The sequence below is a fragment of the Vanacampus margaritifer genome, chromosome 6 (assembly GCF_051991255.1).
Source record: "Vanacampus margaritifer isolate UIUO_Vmar chromosome 6, RoL_Vmar_1.0, whole genome shotgun sequence".
In the NCBI taxonomy this organism is placed as follows: Eukaryota; Metazoa; Chordata; class Actinopteri; order Syngnathiformes; family Syngnathidae; genus Vanacampus; species Vanacampus margaritifer.
This window is the reverse complement of record NC_135437.1, coordinates 2,227,501-2,247,136: the sequence shown is the minus strand read 5'-3', so window position 1 is coordinate 2,247,136 and position 19,636 is coordinate 2,227,501. Positions and strand designations below refer to the sequence as shown.

At 43.9% G+C, this 19,636-nt stretch overlaps 1 protein-coding gene across 2 annotated transcripts in view; it reads left to right on the top strand.

Moving 5' to 3' along the window:
• Positions 1 to 16,025, top strand: part of LOC144053972 (muscarinic acetylcholine receptor M2-like) — a 69,400-nt gene extending 53,375 nt beyond the window's left edge. For both annotated transcript variants that reach the window (XM_077568945.1, XM_077568941.1), the window contains one exon: positions 14,453 to 16,025. In XM_077568945.1, coding sequence (XP_077425071.1) covers positions 14,453 to 14,472 — 20 coding nt within the window. In that variant the 3' untranslated portion in view covers positions 14,473 to 16,025. The remainder of the gene's footprint in view (positions 1 to 14,452) is intronic.
• The last annotated feature ends 3,611 nt before the right edge of the window (positions 16,026 to 19,636 follow it).

Sequence of the window (19,636 nt, the reverse complement as noted above, 5' to 3'; positions counted from 1 at the left end):
TACACTGTGTCTTATATTCCTCATACAAAGACTCCTGTGAATGTGACCAAAGCCAAGGACCAGGATGCCATACAGTCTGTCTGCATCAAGGTAGTGCTCACTTTTTTTTCTTTTTGCTCCTAAATAGCATCACCTTAAAAACTAGAGTAACTACAACTAAAAAAATTCCCGCGGAAATTTTGAATGGGACTGCTGACTCTTGTAAATGAGCTGAACAGTTTAAAATTTAAACGACTGGAATCGGTCAAGAAATGTGGAAGTTAACCATAATCAACATCAACTGAAAGTATCTTACTGTCCCTTTAAGAAAAATGCCCATTCACCCACACATATTTGACTTGGAGACGTCACGCACCCACATTCCATTGATATTGTATGAGAGACGCACACCTCGAACAAAAGCCTCTCACGATTTAACGGTTCAAGATACAGATTCAAGAAATGGCTCGTTAGAATGGCAAGGGGGGAACATGAGCATGTTCTCATTTTTTTAATCGGATGAAAAATGACCAAATGAGAGCAGGTTGAAAACTTATGATTTATCAGAAATGAAGGGTAAAAGTCGCCTGAATTTAACATGGAAAAAATAGGCGAGAGAGTCCGCATTCTCCTCGCTTAAAGTGGAAATAAAGGTACTAAATGACCCCTTAGCCAAATAAAGTTAGTTTGTCTGAAAGAAGAGACTTGTCACTACAAAATGTGAGAATTTGATGTCTAGTGAGCAAAGATTGTGGCCATGGTGACGAGTTGAAGTGAAACTTTTGGAAATAGATTTTTTGGTTCCCGTCACTCTGAGGCTAATTGCTCCACTGAAGCCGATGCAATACACACCAATGTTAAAAGGCTATTTGTCTCCCGTTTGCTCACTGTCTTTGAACCCGCACAGAGGGGAGAGCTTACATTCCTTAAAAAAAATTTCGACAGTGAGCTAAAGATGGGAAAAATTGCTACAAAATGAGCTAAAATTCATATCGTCGGTTAATGTATGCGCGCGCAGTGTGTCTTGGAAAAAGGTGCTTGATCTGATTTGATCACTTTCGGTTTCCCATTCATTCCTATGGGACTTTTTTTCAATTTATTTTTCTGTATTTTTATTTTTATTTTTTTATTTATTTTTTTTCCTGGAGAGCTCAGTATTGTTCATTCGATTTGACATGTCATCATTGCTCTCCTTTTTTTATATATATATATTTTTTCTTTTTTGTATGTGGGTGAGTACGTGTATGTGTGTGCGTGCGTGCGTGCGTGCGTGCGTGTGAGTGTGTCTGTGTGTATTCATTAGTTCACCTAAAACCTATTAAAAAAAAACATACTAATAATATAATATAACTAGAAAAATTCCCGTGGAAATTTTGAATGGGACTGCTGACTCTTGTAAATGAGCTGAACAGTTTAAAATTCAAACCACTGGAATCGCTCAAGAAATGTGGAAGTTAACCATAATCAACATCAACTAAAAGTATCTCACTGTCCCTGAAAATGTATTTTAAAAAATGTAAATGAGCTGAACAGTTTAAAATTTAAATGACTGGAATCGGTCAAGAAATGTGGAAGTTAACCATAATCAACATCAACTAAAGTATGTCATTGTCCCTTTAAGAACGCATATACATTTGACTTGGAGACGTCACGCACCCAACATTCCATTGAGATTGTATGAGAGACGCACACCTGGAACAAAAGTCTCTCACGACTTAACGGTTCAAGATACAGATTCAAGAAATAGCTCGTTAGAACGGCAAGGGTTTGGGGAACACGAGCATGTTCTCATTTCTTTAATCAGATGAAAAATGACCAAATGAGAGCAGGTTGAAAACTTATGATTAATCAGAAATGAAGAGGAAAAAGGAGGCGAATTTAACATGGAAAAGATAGGCGAGAGCGTCCGACTTCTCCTTGCTTAAAGTGAAAATAAAGGTACTAAATGACACCTTAGCCAAATAAAAGTTAGTTTGTCTGAAAGAAGACACTCGTGACTACAAAATGTGAGAATTTGACGTCTAGTGAGAAAAGATTGTGGCCATGGTGACGAGTTGAAGTGAAAATTTTTCAATTTGATTATTTAGTTCCCGGCACTGTAAGGCTAACTAGAAAAATTCCCGCGGAAATTTTGAATGGGACTGCTGACTCTTGCAAGGTGGAAAGCATGCGCTGAACCGTTTGCCAAATGTTGGTGTACTTTACCTCTCTATCTGTGTCAAACCACTTTTCTAGGGTGGATATTGATACGTGCTTCGCTAGCAGTCCCATAATAAGTATTGTTTGTAGTTTTAGTAATTTTAATAGTAGTAAAATGGCCAAGATGGCCGCCGACCCAGCTGGGCGAGGGGGAGAGAGTCCTTGGCGTACCTTATCAATTGGCCAAGATGGCCGCCGACCTGGGTGGGCAGAGTGGCGATAATCCAGGGTGTACCTAATTAATTGGCCAAGATGGCCGCCGCCCTGGGCGAGCAGAGTGGCGAGAATCCTGGGCGTACCAAATCAATTGGCCAAAATGGCCGCCGACCTGGGTGGGCGAGGGGGAGAGAGTCCTTGGCGTACCTAATTAATTGGCTAAAATGGCCGCCGCCCTGGGTGGGCAGAGTGGCGAGAATCCTGGGTGTACCTAATTAATTGGCCAAGATGGCCGCCGCCCTGGGCGAGCGGAGTGGCGAGAATCCTGGGCGTACCTAATAAATTGGCCAAGATGGCCGCCGACCCGGGTGGGCAAGGGGGAGAGAGTCCTTGCCGTACCTAATTAATTGGCCCAGATGGCCGCCGCCCCGGGCGAGCAGAGTGGGGAGAATCCTGGGCGTACCTAATAAATTGGCCAAGATGGCCGCCGACCCGGGTGGGCGAGGGGGAGAGAGTCCTTGCCGTACCTAATTAATTGGCCAAAATGGCCGCCGCCCTGGGCGAGCAGAGTGGCGAGTATCCTGGGCGTACCTAATTAATTGGCCAAGATGGCCGCCGCCCTGGGCGAGCGTAGTGGCGAGAATCCTGGGTGTACCTAATCTATTGGCCAAAATGGCCGCCGCCCTGGGTGAGCGGAGTGGCGAGAATCCTGGGCGTACCTAATCAATTGGCCAAGATGGCCGCCCGTACATAGGCCAAGCCTTGAGTACACCAACAAAAAAAGGGGTTGAGTTTAGCAAAACAGTAAGACAGATGATTGGCTGAGGCAATTGCTATGCAGACATGAGAGACCAGGCAGTATAGCTAAAAAAAGCACTATTTAAATAGCAGTCCATTCCATTGCCTTTAAAAAATAATAATAATAATCTTGTGTATGTTTTTTTTTAAATGTATTTTTTATTTTTTATTTAAATGAGCTGAACAGTTTAAAATTTAAACGATTGAAATCGGTCAAGAAATGAGGAAGTTAACCATATTCAACAAAGGAAAAGTATCTCACTGTCCCTTTAATAAAAATGCACATTCACGCACACACATTTGATTAGAACTTGTTGGAAACATTTGAATTCACGCACCCACATTCTTTTTTTTTTTTGGTGTGTGTGTGTGTGTGTGTGCGTGCGTGCGTGCGTGCGTGTGTGCGTGCGTGCGTGTAAAAAAAAAAAAAAGAATTCCCATACCGTTCACCTAAACCGAACACTTCAAAATCCAGCCAGAGTCGTGGGGCTGCCAGGAGACCCGAAGAGGGACCAAAGAAAAGAAAGAAAAGCGAAGCCCAGTACCGACCAGACACCACCCACCGGGCCACTAACCAGAGTCCTTCACCAACCCCAGAGACATCTAAATTCCAACAAATCAGAGAGACCTCAAGGGCCCGAAGGAGAAACTGAGGAAAGGTAGAAAGGACAGACGAAGCAGAGTGGGATCCACAGATACCCGCCTCCACCGAATCAATTCGGCGGGGGACAGGTGACCGCAGCACTGCTCCATGCTGCGGCCTGCCCCAACCGATGCCCCCCCCCCCCCACCCCCAGTTGTGTGGTGCATTAAAATTGGAGGGGAGCTGCAGGGCGGAGACGGTGTCTCCACCCTACCCCACTCCCACCCAAAGTGTGTTATGTGCCCTAAAATGTATTGTGCAAAACTAGTGCAGTGAGTTAAGAGGAGCGACCAGCTGGGCCCCCCCCAACCGGGCGGGGGGGGGAGGCGCATCCGCCCACCAATCCCCCACCCACCCCACCGGGACCCCGGATACCGGGGCTCGCCCCGCGGATACCGGGGCCCGCCCGAAGTGCCCAGAGGTCCACCGGAGCGGGGCGGGCACAACACCGATCCCGCACACTCTCCCGGCCCCCAGAGCGCCGAGACCCGGGCCACAGATGGAACCCCCGGCCTAGGGGAGGGGGAGGAGGGCGGACAGGGGAGGGGGAGGGGACGGGGGAAGGAGACGACAGGAAGGGCAGGAGGCAGCGGCAGGCACGCACCCACATTCTATTGATATTGTATGAGATACTAATAATATTGGGAGGCTATTTAACCTTATTAGCATGTCACAGCGGCATGATAAAAAGGCAGTTATTATATCATTGGATGCAGAAAAAGTTTTCGACAAAGTTATCTGGTCCTTCCTCTTTGCTGTTTTAAATAAATTTGGCTTTGGGAAGTCATTTATTCACTGGGTGTCAGTATTATATGATTCTCCTAAAGCTACAGTTACTACTAATGGGATTACATCTCAGAGTTTTACTCTACAGAGGGGCACAAGACAGGGATGCCCACTGTCCCCTTTATTATTTGCAATAGTTATTGAGCCGCTTGTATTAGCTATACGCCAGGAAAGAAAGATTCAAGGAATACACTATAGGGTAACAGAACACAAAATTAATTTATATGCCGATGATATTTTACTTTATTTAGAAAAACCTGCTATCTCGCTAGGGGAAGTATTTAACTTAATAACTAAATTCTCACAGTTATCAGATTACTCATTTCTACTCATTTCATATAGGTAATTTAAAATACTTAGGCATAAAAATCTCACCTAAATTAACTGATTTAATTCATTTAAACTTGAATCCACTTCTGGATAGCATTTACAGTGACTTGGAGCGCTGGAATAATCTTCCCATTTCTCTAATAGGCCACCATCAAAATGAAAGTTTTACCCCAAATAATTTCTCAATGATTCCATTCAAACCTACGTCTAACTGGTTCCAGTCGTTGGACTCGGCCGTTACAAAATTCTACTAGAATAAAAAAAAAGCAAAGATTAGTCTATCTACTCTTCAAGACAAGTAAATCCAGAGGAGGTCTAGAGGCACCACATTTTATGCACTACAATATAGCTAACCAGCTACAATATATAATTTTATGGGCACAACCCCACAGAGATACTAACTGTTGGCTGGAATTAGAACTGAAGGATTGTAATAACGTCAGACTTTTAGATTGACTCTTTATTACAACATCGATTAAGCGACACAATTGTTTTAAAAACCCAATGATTTCCGCCACCCTGACCGCCTGGTGGAAGGCACTAGAAATTACAAAAGCCCAATTGGAGTCCTGCGGGCTTTCTCCCATATGGCATAACCCCGACTTTCAATTTAACAACCAATCGTTTTATTTAGGTGTGTGGGAGCAGAAAGGAATTACACATCTCCACCATCTTTTCTCAGATAATATGTTTATATCATATACATCTTTGCTCGAAATATACAAAATAAAAAACTGAATTATTTTACATTATCTGCAAGTTAAAAATATGATAAAGAAACTATTTCCAACACTTCACGGTACGTTCCAACCGCCTGTTTTAGCTAAAGATATTACAAAGCTTTTACCGACAACAACAAAAATATATGTTACTTTCGTATACTGATACAACTTATCCAATATAAAATTATTCATAGAACATACATTACTCAATATATGATGAAGAAAATGGGACTCTTACAAAACACTGCCGACACTTATTTTCATGCTTTATGTATTTCTGGACTAAAGTCTTAGAAAAACTTTCCGCTATCTTGGACTGTAGGATACCTTTATCTTCAAACTTGCATTTGTTAGGTGACCTAACAACAAATATCACATTTTAATGGAAAAAATATCTGCCTCAAATAAAAACCAAATATCAAAATTTCTAGAAACATGGTCGTATATAGAATCTTTTAACCTAAATCTGGTTACTTAATTCTGCCTGTTAGTGAGAGCCACCACATTGCGATAACTTATATTGCTGTTTCTGTATTTGGCAATTTGTAACTAATGGTTGTGTTTTTATAGTCAGGAACCCAGTTGCTGCCAGCAGGATCGAGCAGACCACATAAAATGACACCTTAGAGTCACCATCTCAAGATTCACTTCCAATGGGCACTAAGGGTTAAGGGGGGAGCGGGGGCTGTGGGCCGGTGGGGTGTCTGGTGGGCCTGCCGTGCCCCGTTCTTCTGAGTTGGGCTTGAGGCGCGGGCCGTGTTTGGGTGGGGGGCGCTCCTTGCTCCACTCTCCGGCCGGTGGCCCCTGCGGGGCCCGGAGGTTGTGCCTTGGCGCTGCCATGGCCTGGGGGGCTCTGGGGGTTGTGCTTGCTCTGTCCTGGCTCCCCTCTTTGGTGGAGGTTTTCATGCATGCCAGATCCGCCACACCAGCATCTACCAAAATTCAAACACAATCTGCTTCTTTCTCTGGTCGTTGAATTGGTGGAGGCTGATGTCTGTGGATCTCACTCTGCTTCATCTATCCTTCCTTCCTTTCCTCAGTCTTTCCCTTTGGCCTCTTGAGGTCTCCCTAATTTGTTGGAATTTAGATGTTTCTGGGGTTGGTGAAAGATTCTTGTTAGTAACCCGATGGGTAGTAGGTGATGTCTGGTCGGTGCTGGATTTCACTTTTTTTCTCTCTTTTCTTTGATCCTTCCTCGGGTCTCCTGACAACAAATTTTTAATAGGTTTTAGGTGAATTGACTACACACTCTGCGCACATGCACACACACGCACATGCACATGCACATACTCACGCATATACAAAAAAAAAGAAAAAGGAAAAAAAAGAGAGAGCAATGATGATGACATCTCGAAGCGGTAAGATTACTGAATGAAGAATACTGAGCTCTCTCAGAAAAATAAATAAATGAAGTTAGCGCTGGAGAACCTCCTGCCAGTGGAAGGGACCGAACTCTTCAAATACCAAATCCTAGTGGACCATTTGAAGTTTGAAAAGGCAAAGTTAACTCTTTCACTGCCAGACGTTTTCAGAAACGGGTTGTCCCCACTGCCAGCCGATTTAAACATTTTGAGTGATCTTTCAAGGTCCACAGAAAATGTTGTGTTTGGACTATGGAAACACACATACTACCAAATGAAAGATTGGACTCTCAGCTTTCATATTTTAGCTTTATCAGAAAAAAAGTTTGTTTCTACCTTATTCCGTTCTTCAGTAATCAACAATAGAAAATGGTTACTTTCACCGAAATTCTCTCTTTTGAAACAAAAAACGGAGAAAAAGAGCTTTTTGTGAAACGATGTTATTTCATGCACTCTAGTGAATTGTACACTTCTTTTTGTCCATGAATGATGCCACAAACACCTAAATAGTGCTTTACTTCTGTAAAACGCTTTCACCTACAATGAAAAAGTGTTTTTTGATTGCAAAATACGTTTATTTCCATTCAACAGTGTAACAATTTGACAAAACAATTTCGCAAACTATTTACAAATGTGTGCAACTGTGGTACTACTTACAATTATGTGGATGTTTCAAGTACAGTTTTTCCTTTTGTAACGCTCTCCTGCGTGCAAGGAGACGCCAGGACTCGCACAACAGTTTACTTTCACTTTCACATTGGTCCGTTTTGCGTGCAAACGTTACACTTTCTTGACGGCCTTTTTTTCCGGGGAATAAAAAGCAAGTAGCAGACTGTACACACTTCCTCCGATGAATATGCATTGGACTCGGGGCACTGTCCATCGTCCAATCGAACGTCCGCCTGTGCGTGCTCGGTTGTGTTCCGCGTTACGACACCGTCATAGCCGCCGCGTCAGCGGTTCCAATTTCGCCGTCAAGCTCGGATTCACCTTCATCATCATCGAGGATGATCATCGTCGTCATCAATGTACTATTTTAGCATTGGTCGATGCCTTTCGTCTTGTAAGTGTAGAGCTGCTTGCAAACGCTCGCCATTGCCCGTTCCCTCCTCCATCTAGCTCCATCTAACGTCTTCTACTGCCGCGTCAGTGCTTCTCAACCACGGAGTCACCACCCTCATCTTCATCATCGATGATGATCATCGTCGTCAACAATGTGCTCTTTCAGCGATGCTTTTGGTCTTTGAAAAAAACGTCTCGGGCGTGAGCTCCTCGCGACCGGCCGCCATTTTTCCTTTGTCTTCCATTCTCATCTCCTGCTCGACGCTCTAGCTCCGCCTCTACTGACGCCCACCCGATCTTGTCAAAAGAGAGTCATCGCTGCCCTCTAGGGGCCAAAAATAGTCATTAGGCACAACAGACAGACTGGAAACTTTCACCAGACATGCGGAAGGGTTTCGTCTACCCTTTTCAAAAAAAAAATAAAAAATCATTGGATGACGTCTTGACGTCATTGGCAGTGATCCGTAGGTTTTTACTTGACGTCTTTAAACGTCAGTGGCAGTGAAAGAGTTAATCGCAGATTCTTACCTCAACTCACCTACTCCCTACACTGACACCATGTATGCTCTCAATGAGAAATTTGGTCAGCCCCACCAATTAGCCCTTAAAAATAAATCCAGTGTCCTTGATTCACCTGATATTCGTCATGGTGACACCGCAGCCTTCAAGCGGTTCGCCCTCCATGTGCAGTCGTTGGTCGGTCTACTCAAGACATTGGGCACTGATGGTGACGCCGAACTTCGCTGTGGGTCTCATGTAGCGAGACTTCTTAGCAAACTCCCTCCAGAGCAGCGAGCAGACTTCCGTCGATGCACATTCCAGCAGGCAGGCGCCGTTTCCCACTCTGCTCGATCTGCCCCAATGGCTCAAATATGAATCATGGTGTCGAGACTTTGATGGGCCAACAGCACCCATAGCGGTGAAAGAGAAGCAAGCATCCAAGTCCAAGAGTCACCAGGGATCTCGAATTGTTACTGTTCTCTTTTTTCTTTTTTCTTTTTTTTTTCTTTTTTTTATTTTTATTTTGGGGAGAGCTCAGTATTGATCATTTGACATGTCATCATCATCATTGTTCTCCTTTTTTTTTTAAATTATTATTATTATTATTTTTTTTTTTTTTTGGTATGTGTGTGTGTGTGTGTGTGTGTGTGTGCGTGCGTGCGTGCGTGTAAAAAAAAAAAAGAATTCCCATACCGTTCACCTAAACCGAACACTTCAAAATCCAGCCAGAGTCGTGGGGCCGCCAGGAGACCCGAAGAGGGACCAAAGAAAAGAAAGAAAAGCGAAGCCCAGCACCGACCAGACACCACCCACCGGGCCACTAACCAGAGTCCTTCACCAACCCCAGAGACATCTAAATTCCAACAAATCAGGGAGACCTCAAGGGCCCGAAGGAGAAACTGAGGAAAGGTAGAAAGGACAGACGAAGCAGAGTGAGATCCACAGACACCCGCCTCCACCGAATCAATGACCTGAGGGAGAAACAAATTGTGTCTGAGTTTCGATAGATGCTGGTGTGGTGGATCTGGCATGCATGAAAATCTCCACCAAAGAGGGGAGCCGTCAACCCCCGCCAGGACAGAGCAAGCGCAACACCTCAGGGCCCCCCAGGCCGCGGCAGCGCCAAAGGACGACCCCCGGGCCCCGCAGGGGCCACCGGCCGGAGAGCAAACCCAGGAGCAGGAGCGCCCCCCCACCCCAACGCGGCCCGCGCCCCCAACCCAACGCAGCAGGACGGGGCACTGCAGGCCCACCAGGCACCCCACCGGCCCACAACCCCCACTCCCCCCATGACCCCCCCGCCCCCTCCCACCCCCGCCATCCACCCCAACCCAGCCCCAACCGCCCCCAGGTCCCCAAATCCCCAGACACCCCCCACCCCAGCACCCCCCACCCCGGCACCCACACCCCCCCCCCAACCAAGCCGCCCCCGCCCCCACCACCACCCACCGACAGCCCCCCAGCCCCCGACCCCCAGACCCCGGGGACACACCGCACCCAGGCATCTGCGCCGAAGAGGGGCCGGGCAGCGGAGCGGAGAGGGCAACCGCGCCCACCCCACCATGCAGAGGGACGGAACACCAGGGAAAGAAGGGGAGATGGGGGCACTGGAGGACGGGCGGCATCCCCGAACCCCAGGCCCAGCGGGGAGAGGAGAATTGTTACTGTTCTCCATGGCGCAGAGAGCCCTGAGAACCACAGTCCTCCTGCGAGGGGCTTGAAGAAGAAAAAGGGGAAAGCCAAGCCCTATTGACCTTTCTGCAAAAACAAGGAGCACTTTCTCAGCCAATGCGCCAAAGTCACAAAGCTGAGCAAAGACAAGCTCATGGACTGGATTAAGACCCACAAGAGGTGCTGGCGTTGTGCAAGGCCCCACCTAGCAGCTCAGTGTGACCTGAAGAAGCCCTGCAGCTTGTGCCAAGGTTAACATCTACAGGTCCTTCATGAAGTTAACAACAGACAACAGAGACCTTCAGCTAGTGAAGACAGTTGCCAAGTGAGTCCCACTACTCAGGTCCTGTACGTCGATCGCCCACCAGAGAGCCCACCTTACTGAAGGTAGTCCAAGTTCTTCTTCGTCACGGCAACCGTACCATAACCACCTATGCCACCCTTGACGACGGGTCTGAAAGGACGATGCGACTCTCAGCAGCTGCTCGAGATCTTGGTATACGAGGTAGACAGGAGGACCTCCCCCTGCGGACAATCTGCCAAGACGTTCAGACTCTCCGTGGTTCTACAGTGTCCTTCAATATCTCTCCTGATGATGACCCAAAGACCAGCTACCAAGTCTCTAAGGCATTCACCACAGCACGCCTTGGTCTGGCTGACCAATCTTACCCAATGGACCGACTCCAGCAGAGGTACCCGCACCTGGTTAGATTACTAATCAAGCCCCTCCAGAACGTCAGACCGTTGGTGCTTATTGGGTCCGACCACCCGCAACTGATTACCGCCATTGAGACAATCAGACTGGGCACTCCAGGTGGACCTGAAGCCATCCATACCAGATTAGGTTGGGCCCTCCAGGGTCCGGCGAAGTTCGTCCAGAAGTCCTTACGTCCAAAGCAGTGTCTGGTGACATCAGTTTCCCCAGTTGATTCAGAGCTGTTCAGGAACGTAGAAAGACTTTGGCAACTCAACACTCTTCCCTACAGAAGAGAGAAGGGTTGTTACCAGGTCGAAAAAAGATCAAGCAGCCATGGCCCTGCTCGAAGAACAGGCCATTGGCGTAGACGTAGCCGGGGTCCTTTGCTATGCCACACCATTTCTGCGCAATGGAGGCATGCATATCCTCCACCGCCCCGAAGAAGCCGTCATTCCAAGTCTGTGGAGCACAGAACAACGGCTGGCTAAAGACCCAGAGCGTGAGACCACAGAGATCCAGAAGCGTGTGGATGCGGGCTCCGTCTCCAAACTAAGCCCAGAAGAAGTCAACCAAGAGGGAGAAAAGTGGTACATCCCTCACCACATTATAAGCCATCGTCGCAAAAACAGAATCATCTTCAATTGCTCTTATCAGTACAGAGGCCAAAGCCTAAACAATTCACTGTTGCCCGGACCCACTCTCGGAGCATCACTTCTTGGAGTGCTGTTACGCTTCCGGGAATACGCTGTCGCCCTTAGAGCAGATATTAAGGGAATGTTCGCCTCCTCCCTGCAGACTGTTCCCTCCTTCGGTTCGTCTGGCATGACTTGACCAAAGATGACCCTCCAGAAGCATACGAGTGGCAGGTCTTACTGTTTGGCACCACTTGTATCCTGTGGTGCGCCACGTTCGCCCTGCAACGTCATGTAGCCGAACATAGCCAGCCAGGAGATGACATGAGGTTCTCCGTTGAGATGTTTTTACTTGGACAACCTACTGCAGAGCCTCCCTATGCCTGAGGAAATCAGACGTCTGGTCGACAGACTCCGGGAGCTCCAAGCTGCTGGCGGATTTGACCTACAACAGTGGGCAAGTAATGAGCCAAGCATCGTCAAACACCTACCCAAAGAGGCCAGATCCGACAGCTTCGATCTCTGGCTCACCCAAGACAGAGTTGACACCCTTCAATCCACGCTAGGACTCAGCTAGCACTGTCACCCCGGAAGATTGGCCAGCCAGACCCAGTGTCAATCAGGACGACGATACCTCTGAGCTGAGGAAGGAAGTCTGCTTTCTGTGGTGTCACTACAGTTGCAGTTGGTGGAGCAGATGCAAAGCCGTACGACACCTGGAAAGACTTGCTACACTGCTGCAGCTGCAAGGGGCGGCAGATCAGACCAGCAGCCAGCTTCCGGGGTGACAGTGCTAGCTGAGTACCACGTTGAAGTTCGCTAAGTAGCTAATTAAGTGTCATAAACACCGTTAAACTACATAAATGTGTTCTCTTCTGTATGTTAGGCATTAGTAGAGACTATATATATATATATTTTTTAATACGTTAGTTTGATAGAAAATATATTTTTGCATATTAATGAAAGTGTTGTTTTTTTTAATTGAACGAATTACTAGTTCACCACTAGATGGCGACAAATTATTACACAATGTCACTTTAATGTTGGCTGGCTGCTGTTGCACCTGTTGGTGTTGTGACATTGTTGTGGTCAGACTCCCCACAGGATTTCATAGTCTACATGTGTGAATTGTTGTACATGAGAAAGAAACATGAAGTCTCCAGTGACCAGTCTGAGTGCGCCAGGATTGTGAAATTGTAACCTCGCAAACACAGCGTGTATGACGTCACTCGTGTTGGCTGCAGCTGGTTGTTGAAGGTAAACAACTGCAGTTTTGTAATAGCTGTCAGTTGGCGAGTAACCTCCCATTCCCCATGATGATCATTGGAAGCAAACAGTTCAAATTAGTCCTATTCAGTCCTCTCACGAAACTTTACTTTAGTGCTGGCATTCCTGCCTTTCCAGATCTCTTCTGGAATGCACTCTTTGCTGTGTTTTGTTTTTTTTTTTGGGGGGGGGGGGGGTCTCCATGTTAGAGCTGAAAGATCTAGTGACTCCTTACGGTTGTAGGTATAGCATCCTAAATGAGAGAGTTGAATGACATTGATTTTCTCATACATCTTAGACTAATAGAAAATTGTGTGTGTGTGTCTTTGTCTGTGCTACATTATGGGGCCCACACTTAATTTTTTACTGGTTTAACTACCATTGTGGGGACCGACTTGTCCTTGTACGTTGGTCCCACAAGTTCAGACCTCTTTTTGAGGGTCAAGACTTGGTTTTAGAGTTTAGGTTTGAATTGGATTTTGGTTGGCGTTAGGGTAAGGATTAGGGTTAGGCAATCAGTTGTGATTGTTAAGATGTCAAATGTCACCAAGACATTTTTGTTATACTTGTGCCTCAATCCTGTTATGACCAATTAACCCACACTTAGTGTAACGGTTGTACTGAGCATAAATCAATGAGCCATGCTTGGAGAGTGGGATACAAGAATGACATGCTAAAGAGGCATTTCCTGCTCCAGATCCATCAGCACTGGCTCCCCGCAGGAATGTGTCCTGTAACTAGTGTTAATTTTATCCGCCATTTTTAAAATTTAGTCTCAGTTTCAATCCCACTTGTTAGTTTTTATCGTAGTTACTCAACCTCATCCCGTTTTTATTTTGTCAACTTTGTTGATTATAAATCTAGCATTTGAGTCCAAGAAAACATAATTTTATTCATCTAGTTTTAGTCACGTTTTAGTTGGGACAATCATTTAACCCCGTTTTTTTTTTTTCTTCCAGTAGATTGTTTTGGATCTAAAACTATTTCACATAAAATTTCCTGTCATCTTTTTGATGAAAAAGAACACACAAAACACACACAATTACAATGTATCAACAAGTGGCTACTATGGTTCCATGCTACGAGCTAGTTAGTTAGTTAGCCAGCATTTGTTAGCGGTTTAACATTATTGTTGGAGCGTTATAGCCGTTGGATTAATTTTACATTACAACTATATTTTTACTTCTTTTTTTTTTTTTTACTTTCACCATGAATCTACCTTCTGTCTGTCCCATGTGTTTGTGCATATTGCACTCGTTAGCTGCAGATTTGAAAGGGGGTGTGTCACTGTGTGTCACATGACAGTGTCACAGTGACAGATTAGCAGTGACAACATTTTACAAAATCAAAGTCTCGTTTTTGTTCGTGAACTAAAATGTCCATAGATTTTAGTCCAGTTTTTATTATGTGAGCTACATTTTCATCTCATCTTCATTCGTCTACGGAATTGCATACTGATTTAGTCCCAGTTGTTGTTCATCAATGAGGGTTTTAGTCTAGTCTAGTTTTAGTTGGGTGAAAAATATGTGTTGACGAGATTATTTTATTTTTATTATTATTATTATTATTGTTAATTTTTTGTTGATGAAATTAAAACTACCTGTCACCGCTATTCTTCTCGCTGTATACCAAGCTGTGTTTCTCTCCAGCCGTCGGTGAAACTGCTTAAGTTTGCTGACGACACGACCCTGGGCCTCATCTCTTGAGAAGACGAGACGGCCAAGGTCAAGGAAGGATCAAAGAAAAGAAAGGAAAGTGAAATGCAGCACCGACCAGACATTCCCTACTACCCACCGGGTTACCAACCAGAGTCTTTCATCAACTCCAGAAACATCTAAATTCCAACAAATTAGGGAGACCTCAAGAGACCAAAGGAGACTGAGGAAAGGAAGGAAGGATAGATGAAGCAGAGTGAGATCCACAGACATCAGCCTCCACCAATTCAACGACCAGAGAAAGAAGCAGATTGTGTTTGAATTTTGGTAGATGCTGGCGTGGTGGATCTGGCATGCATGAAAACCTCCACCAAAGAGGGGAGCCGTCGACCCCGGCCAGGACAGAGCAAGCACAACCCCCCAGGGCCCCTGAAGCCACGGCAGCGTCAAGGGACAACCCCCGGGACCCGCAGGGGCCACCAGCCGGAGAGCAAATCCAGGAGCGCCCCCCACCCCAACACGCCCCCTAAACAAGCCCCCGAATATTAACCCTTAGTGCCCATTGGAAGTGAATCTTGAGGAGTTGGTGACTGTAAGGTGTAGTTTGATGTAGTCTGCTCGATCCTGCTGGCAGCAACTGGGTTCCTGACTATAAAAACACAACCATTAGTTACAAATTGACAATATAAGTTATCGCGATGTGGTGGCTCTCGCTAACAGGCAGAATTAAGTAACCAGATTTAGGTTAAAGGATTCTATATACGTTGACCATGTTTCTATAAATTTTGATATTTGGTTTTTATTTGAGGCAGATATTTTTTCCATTAAAATTTGATTTATGAGGAGGTTAGACCATTGGTTGATATTCAGAGTTTGTACCCTGAAGTGTTGGAATTTGTTTCTTTATTATACTTTTAACTTGCAGATAATGTAGAACATTTCCGTTTTTAATTTTATATTTTTGGAGCAAGGATGTATATGATATAAACATATTATCTGAGAAGAGATGGTGGAGATGTGTAATTCCTTTCTGCTCCCACACACCTAATAAAATGATTGGTTGTTAACTCTTTGACTGCCAGACGTTTTCAGAAACGGGACGTCGCCAGTGCCAGCCGATTTAAGCATTTTGACTGATCTTTCAAGGTCCACAGAAAATGTTGTGTTTGGACTATGGAAACACACATACTACCAAATGAAAGATTGAACTCTCATTTTTCATCAGAAAAAAAAGTTTGTTTCTACCTTATTCCGTTCTTCAGTAATCAACAATAGAAAAAAGTTAGTTTCACCGAAATGCTCTGTTTTGAAAGAAAAAGCGGAGAAAAAGAGCTTTTTTTTAACAATTTGACAAAACAATTTCGCAAACTATTTACAAATGTGTGCAACTGTGGTACTATTTACAATTATGTGGATGTTTCAAATACAGTTTTTCTTTTTGTAACACTGCCCTGCGTGCAAGGAGACGGAGCAGGATTTGCACAACAGATACATTTTACTTCGATTGTCCGTTGCGCGTGCAGACGTTACACTTTCATGACGGCCTTTTTTTCCGGGGAATCGCAAGTAGCAGACTGTACCCACTACTCCGATGAATATGCATTGGACTCGGGGAAACACACATACTACCAAATGAAAGATTGAACTCTCATCTTTCATCAGAAAAGTTTGTTTCTACCTTATTCCGTTCTTCAGTAATCAACAATAGAAAATGGTTAGTTTCACCGAAATTCTCTCTTTTGAAACAAAAAGCCGAGAAAAATAGCTTTTTGTGAAACAATGTTATTTCATGCACTCTATTCTACACTTCTTTTTGTCCATGAATGATGCCACAAACACCTAAATAGTGCTTTACTTCTGTAAAACGCTTTCACCAACAATGAAAAAGTGTTTTTTGATTGCAAAATACGTTTATTTCCATTCAACAGTGTAACAATTTGACAAAACAATTTCGCAAACTATTTACAAATGTGTGCAACTGTGGTACTACTTACAATTATGTGGATGTTTCAAATACAGTTTTTCCTTTTGTAACGCTCTCCTGCGTGCAAGGAGACGCCAGGACTCGCACAACAGTTTACTTTCACTTTCACATTGGTCCGTTTTGCGTGCAAACGTTACACTTTCTTGACGGCCTTTTTTTCCGGGGAATAAAAAGCAAGTAGCAGACTGTACACACTTCCTCCGATGAATATGCATTGGACTCGGGGCACTCTCCGTCGTCCGATCGAACGTCCGCCTGTGCGTGCTCGGTTGCGCTCCGCGTTACGACACCGTCATAGCCGCCGCGTCAGCGGTTCCAATTTCGCCGTCAAGCTCGGATTCACCTTCATCATCATCGAGGATGATCACCGTCGTCATCAATGTACTATTTTAGCGTTGGTCGATGCCTTTCGTCTTGTAAGTGTAGAGCTGCTTGCAAACGCTCGCCATTGCCCGTTCCCTCCTCCATCTAGCTCCATCTAACGTCTTCTACTGCCGCGTCAATGCTTTCCAACCACGGAGTCACCATCATCTTCATCATCGATGATGATCATCGTCATCAACAATGTGCTTTTTTAGCGATGCTTTTGGTCTTTGAAAAAAACGTCTCTGGCGTTAGCTCCTCGCGACCGGCCGCCATTTTTCCTTTGTTTTCTGATCTCCTGCTCAACGCTCTAGCTCCGCCTCTACTGACGCCCACCCGATCTTGTCAAAAGAGAGTCATCGCTGCCCTCTAGGGGCCAAAAATAGTCATTAGGCTCAAAAAACCTGCTTAAAACTTTCAGGAGAGCTCCGCAAGCCTTCCCAGCACCCGTTTCCAAAAAAAAAAAAAAAAAATGGGAGGACGTCTTTTAACGTCTTTGGCGCTCCTCCGTAGGTTTTTGCAGAACGTCATTTAACGTCTTTGGCAGTAAAAGAGTTAACGTCCATGGCAGTGAAAGAGTTAAGTTGAAAGTGGGGGTTATGCCATAGGGGAGAAAGCCCATAGGGCTCCACTTGGGCTTTTGTAATTTCTAGTGCCTTCCACCAGGCAGTCAGGGTGGCGGAAATCATTGGGTTTTTAAAACAATTATGTCGCTTAATCGATGTTGTAATAAAGAGTAAATCTAGAAGTCTGAGGTTATTACAATCCTTCTGTTCTAGTTCCAGCCAACAGTTAGTATCTCTGTTGGGTTGTGCCCATAGAATGATATATTGTAGCTGGTTAGCTATATAGTAGTGCATAAAATTTGGTGCCTCTAGACCGCCTTTGGATTTACTTTTCTGAAGAGTAGATGGACTAATCTTTGCTTTTTTTTTTATTCCAGTAAAATTTTGTAACGGCCGAGTCCAACAACTGGAACCAGTTAGCCGTAGGTTTAAATGGAATCATTGAGAAAAAAGAGTTTATTTTGGGTAAAACTTTCATTTTAATGGTGGCTATTCATCCTATTAGAGAAATAGGAAGATTATTCCAGCGCTCCAAGTCACGATAAATGCTATCCAGAAGTGGAGTAAAGTTTAAATGAATTTAATCAGTTAATTTAGGTGGGATATTTATGCCTAAGTATTTTAAATTACCTATAGGAAATGAGTAGTGTGGGTCCTGGCTTGCAGGGTTCCATGAATTTTCTGTAATAGGTAGTAGTGTTGATTTTGTCCAGTTAATAGAATAATCTGATAACTGTGAGAAATTAGTTATTAAGTTAAATACTTCCCCTTATTCGAAATAACAGGCTTTTCTAAATAAAGTAAAATATCATCGGCATATAGATTAATTTTATGTTCTGTTACCCCAGAGTGAATTCCTTGAATCCTTCTTTCCTGGCGTAAGGCTAATGCAAGCGGTTTAATAAATACTGCAAATAATTAAGGGGACAGTGGGCATCCCGGTCTTGTGCCTCTCTGCAGAGTAAAATTCTGAGATATAATCCCATTAGTAGTAACTGTAGCTTTAGGAGAATCATATAATACTGACACCCAGTGAATAAATGACTTCCCAAAGCCAAATTTATTTAAAACAGCAAAGAGGAAGGACCAGTTAACTTTGTCGAAAACTTTTTCTGCATCCAATGATATAATAACTGCCTTTTTATCATGCCGCTGTGACATGCTAATAAGGTTAAATATTCTCCCAATATTATTAGTAGAGTGACAATCTTTAATAAAGCCTGTTTGGTCGCTATGAATGATTGTTGAGATTACTGTATCTAGTCTAGATGCAAACCCATTTATCCAAGTATCCAGTTTAAAAATAAATAAAGGCATATTACAATAATATTTCTCTTTAAATACAAATACACTAAATATACTATATCATTTTACCACTTTACATTGAACATTTCCATCTGATCTTAAACCATTTCACATAAAATTTTATATAATTTTCACTCATCATTTTGTTGAAAAACAACTTCACACAATTACAGTATATCAACAAGTGACTACTATGCTCCATGCTACGAGTTAGTAAATTAGTCTGTATTAGTTAGTGGTGAGATTAACGTTATTGGTGGAACATCATAGTCGTTAAATTAATGTTACGTTATCAACAACCACCACTAAAAAAGTTTGTTACTAAATCATATAATTTTTGTCTCATCTTTGTTTATGAACTAAAATGTCCATAGATTTCTTTCCGGTCTTTAAGTGGATGACATTTTTGTCTCGTCTTCATAAGTCAATGAAAATGCATACCGGTTTAGTCCCAGGTGTTGTTTATTGAATGGGGGCTTTAGTCTAGTTTTTGTCGGGTGAAAAATGTTTGTTGCCGAAAATATTTTTGTTTAGTTTTTGTTAACGAAATTAAATCTAGTCCACACTTAAGCAAACTGTGAAGCCTCAAGGTTTCAGCTTCATTACTTTTCTTAAAAACTGATCACTGTCATTCTATTGTTTTAAGACTAAAACAAGGAAGGATTCATTTTGCCCGCTTCATTAGACAGATATTAAAAATATAACTTCCTTAATTTTTAACATATTAAATGACAACATTTAAACACCATTTTCTTCTTTTTTTGCCAGCTCTTTTCGGGGACATTGGTCTTGCTGATGAAAAAAAACCTAAACAATTTAAATGTGTGTTTTTTGGTCATGTACCTGCAGTGATTTAAAAAATAAATAAAGGTTAAATAAAAATCATTTTAACCATAAAGTACATTATGTTTCGTCCCCCCCCCCCCCCCCACACACACAAAAAAACACATCTGCTGTGAG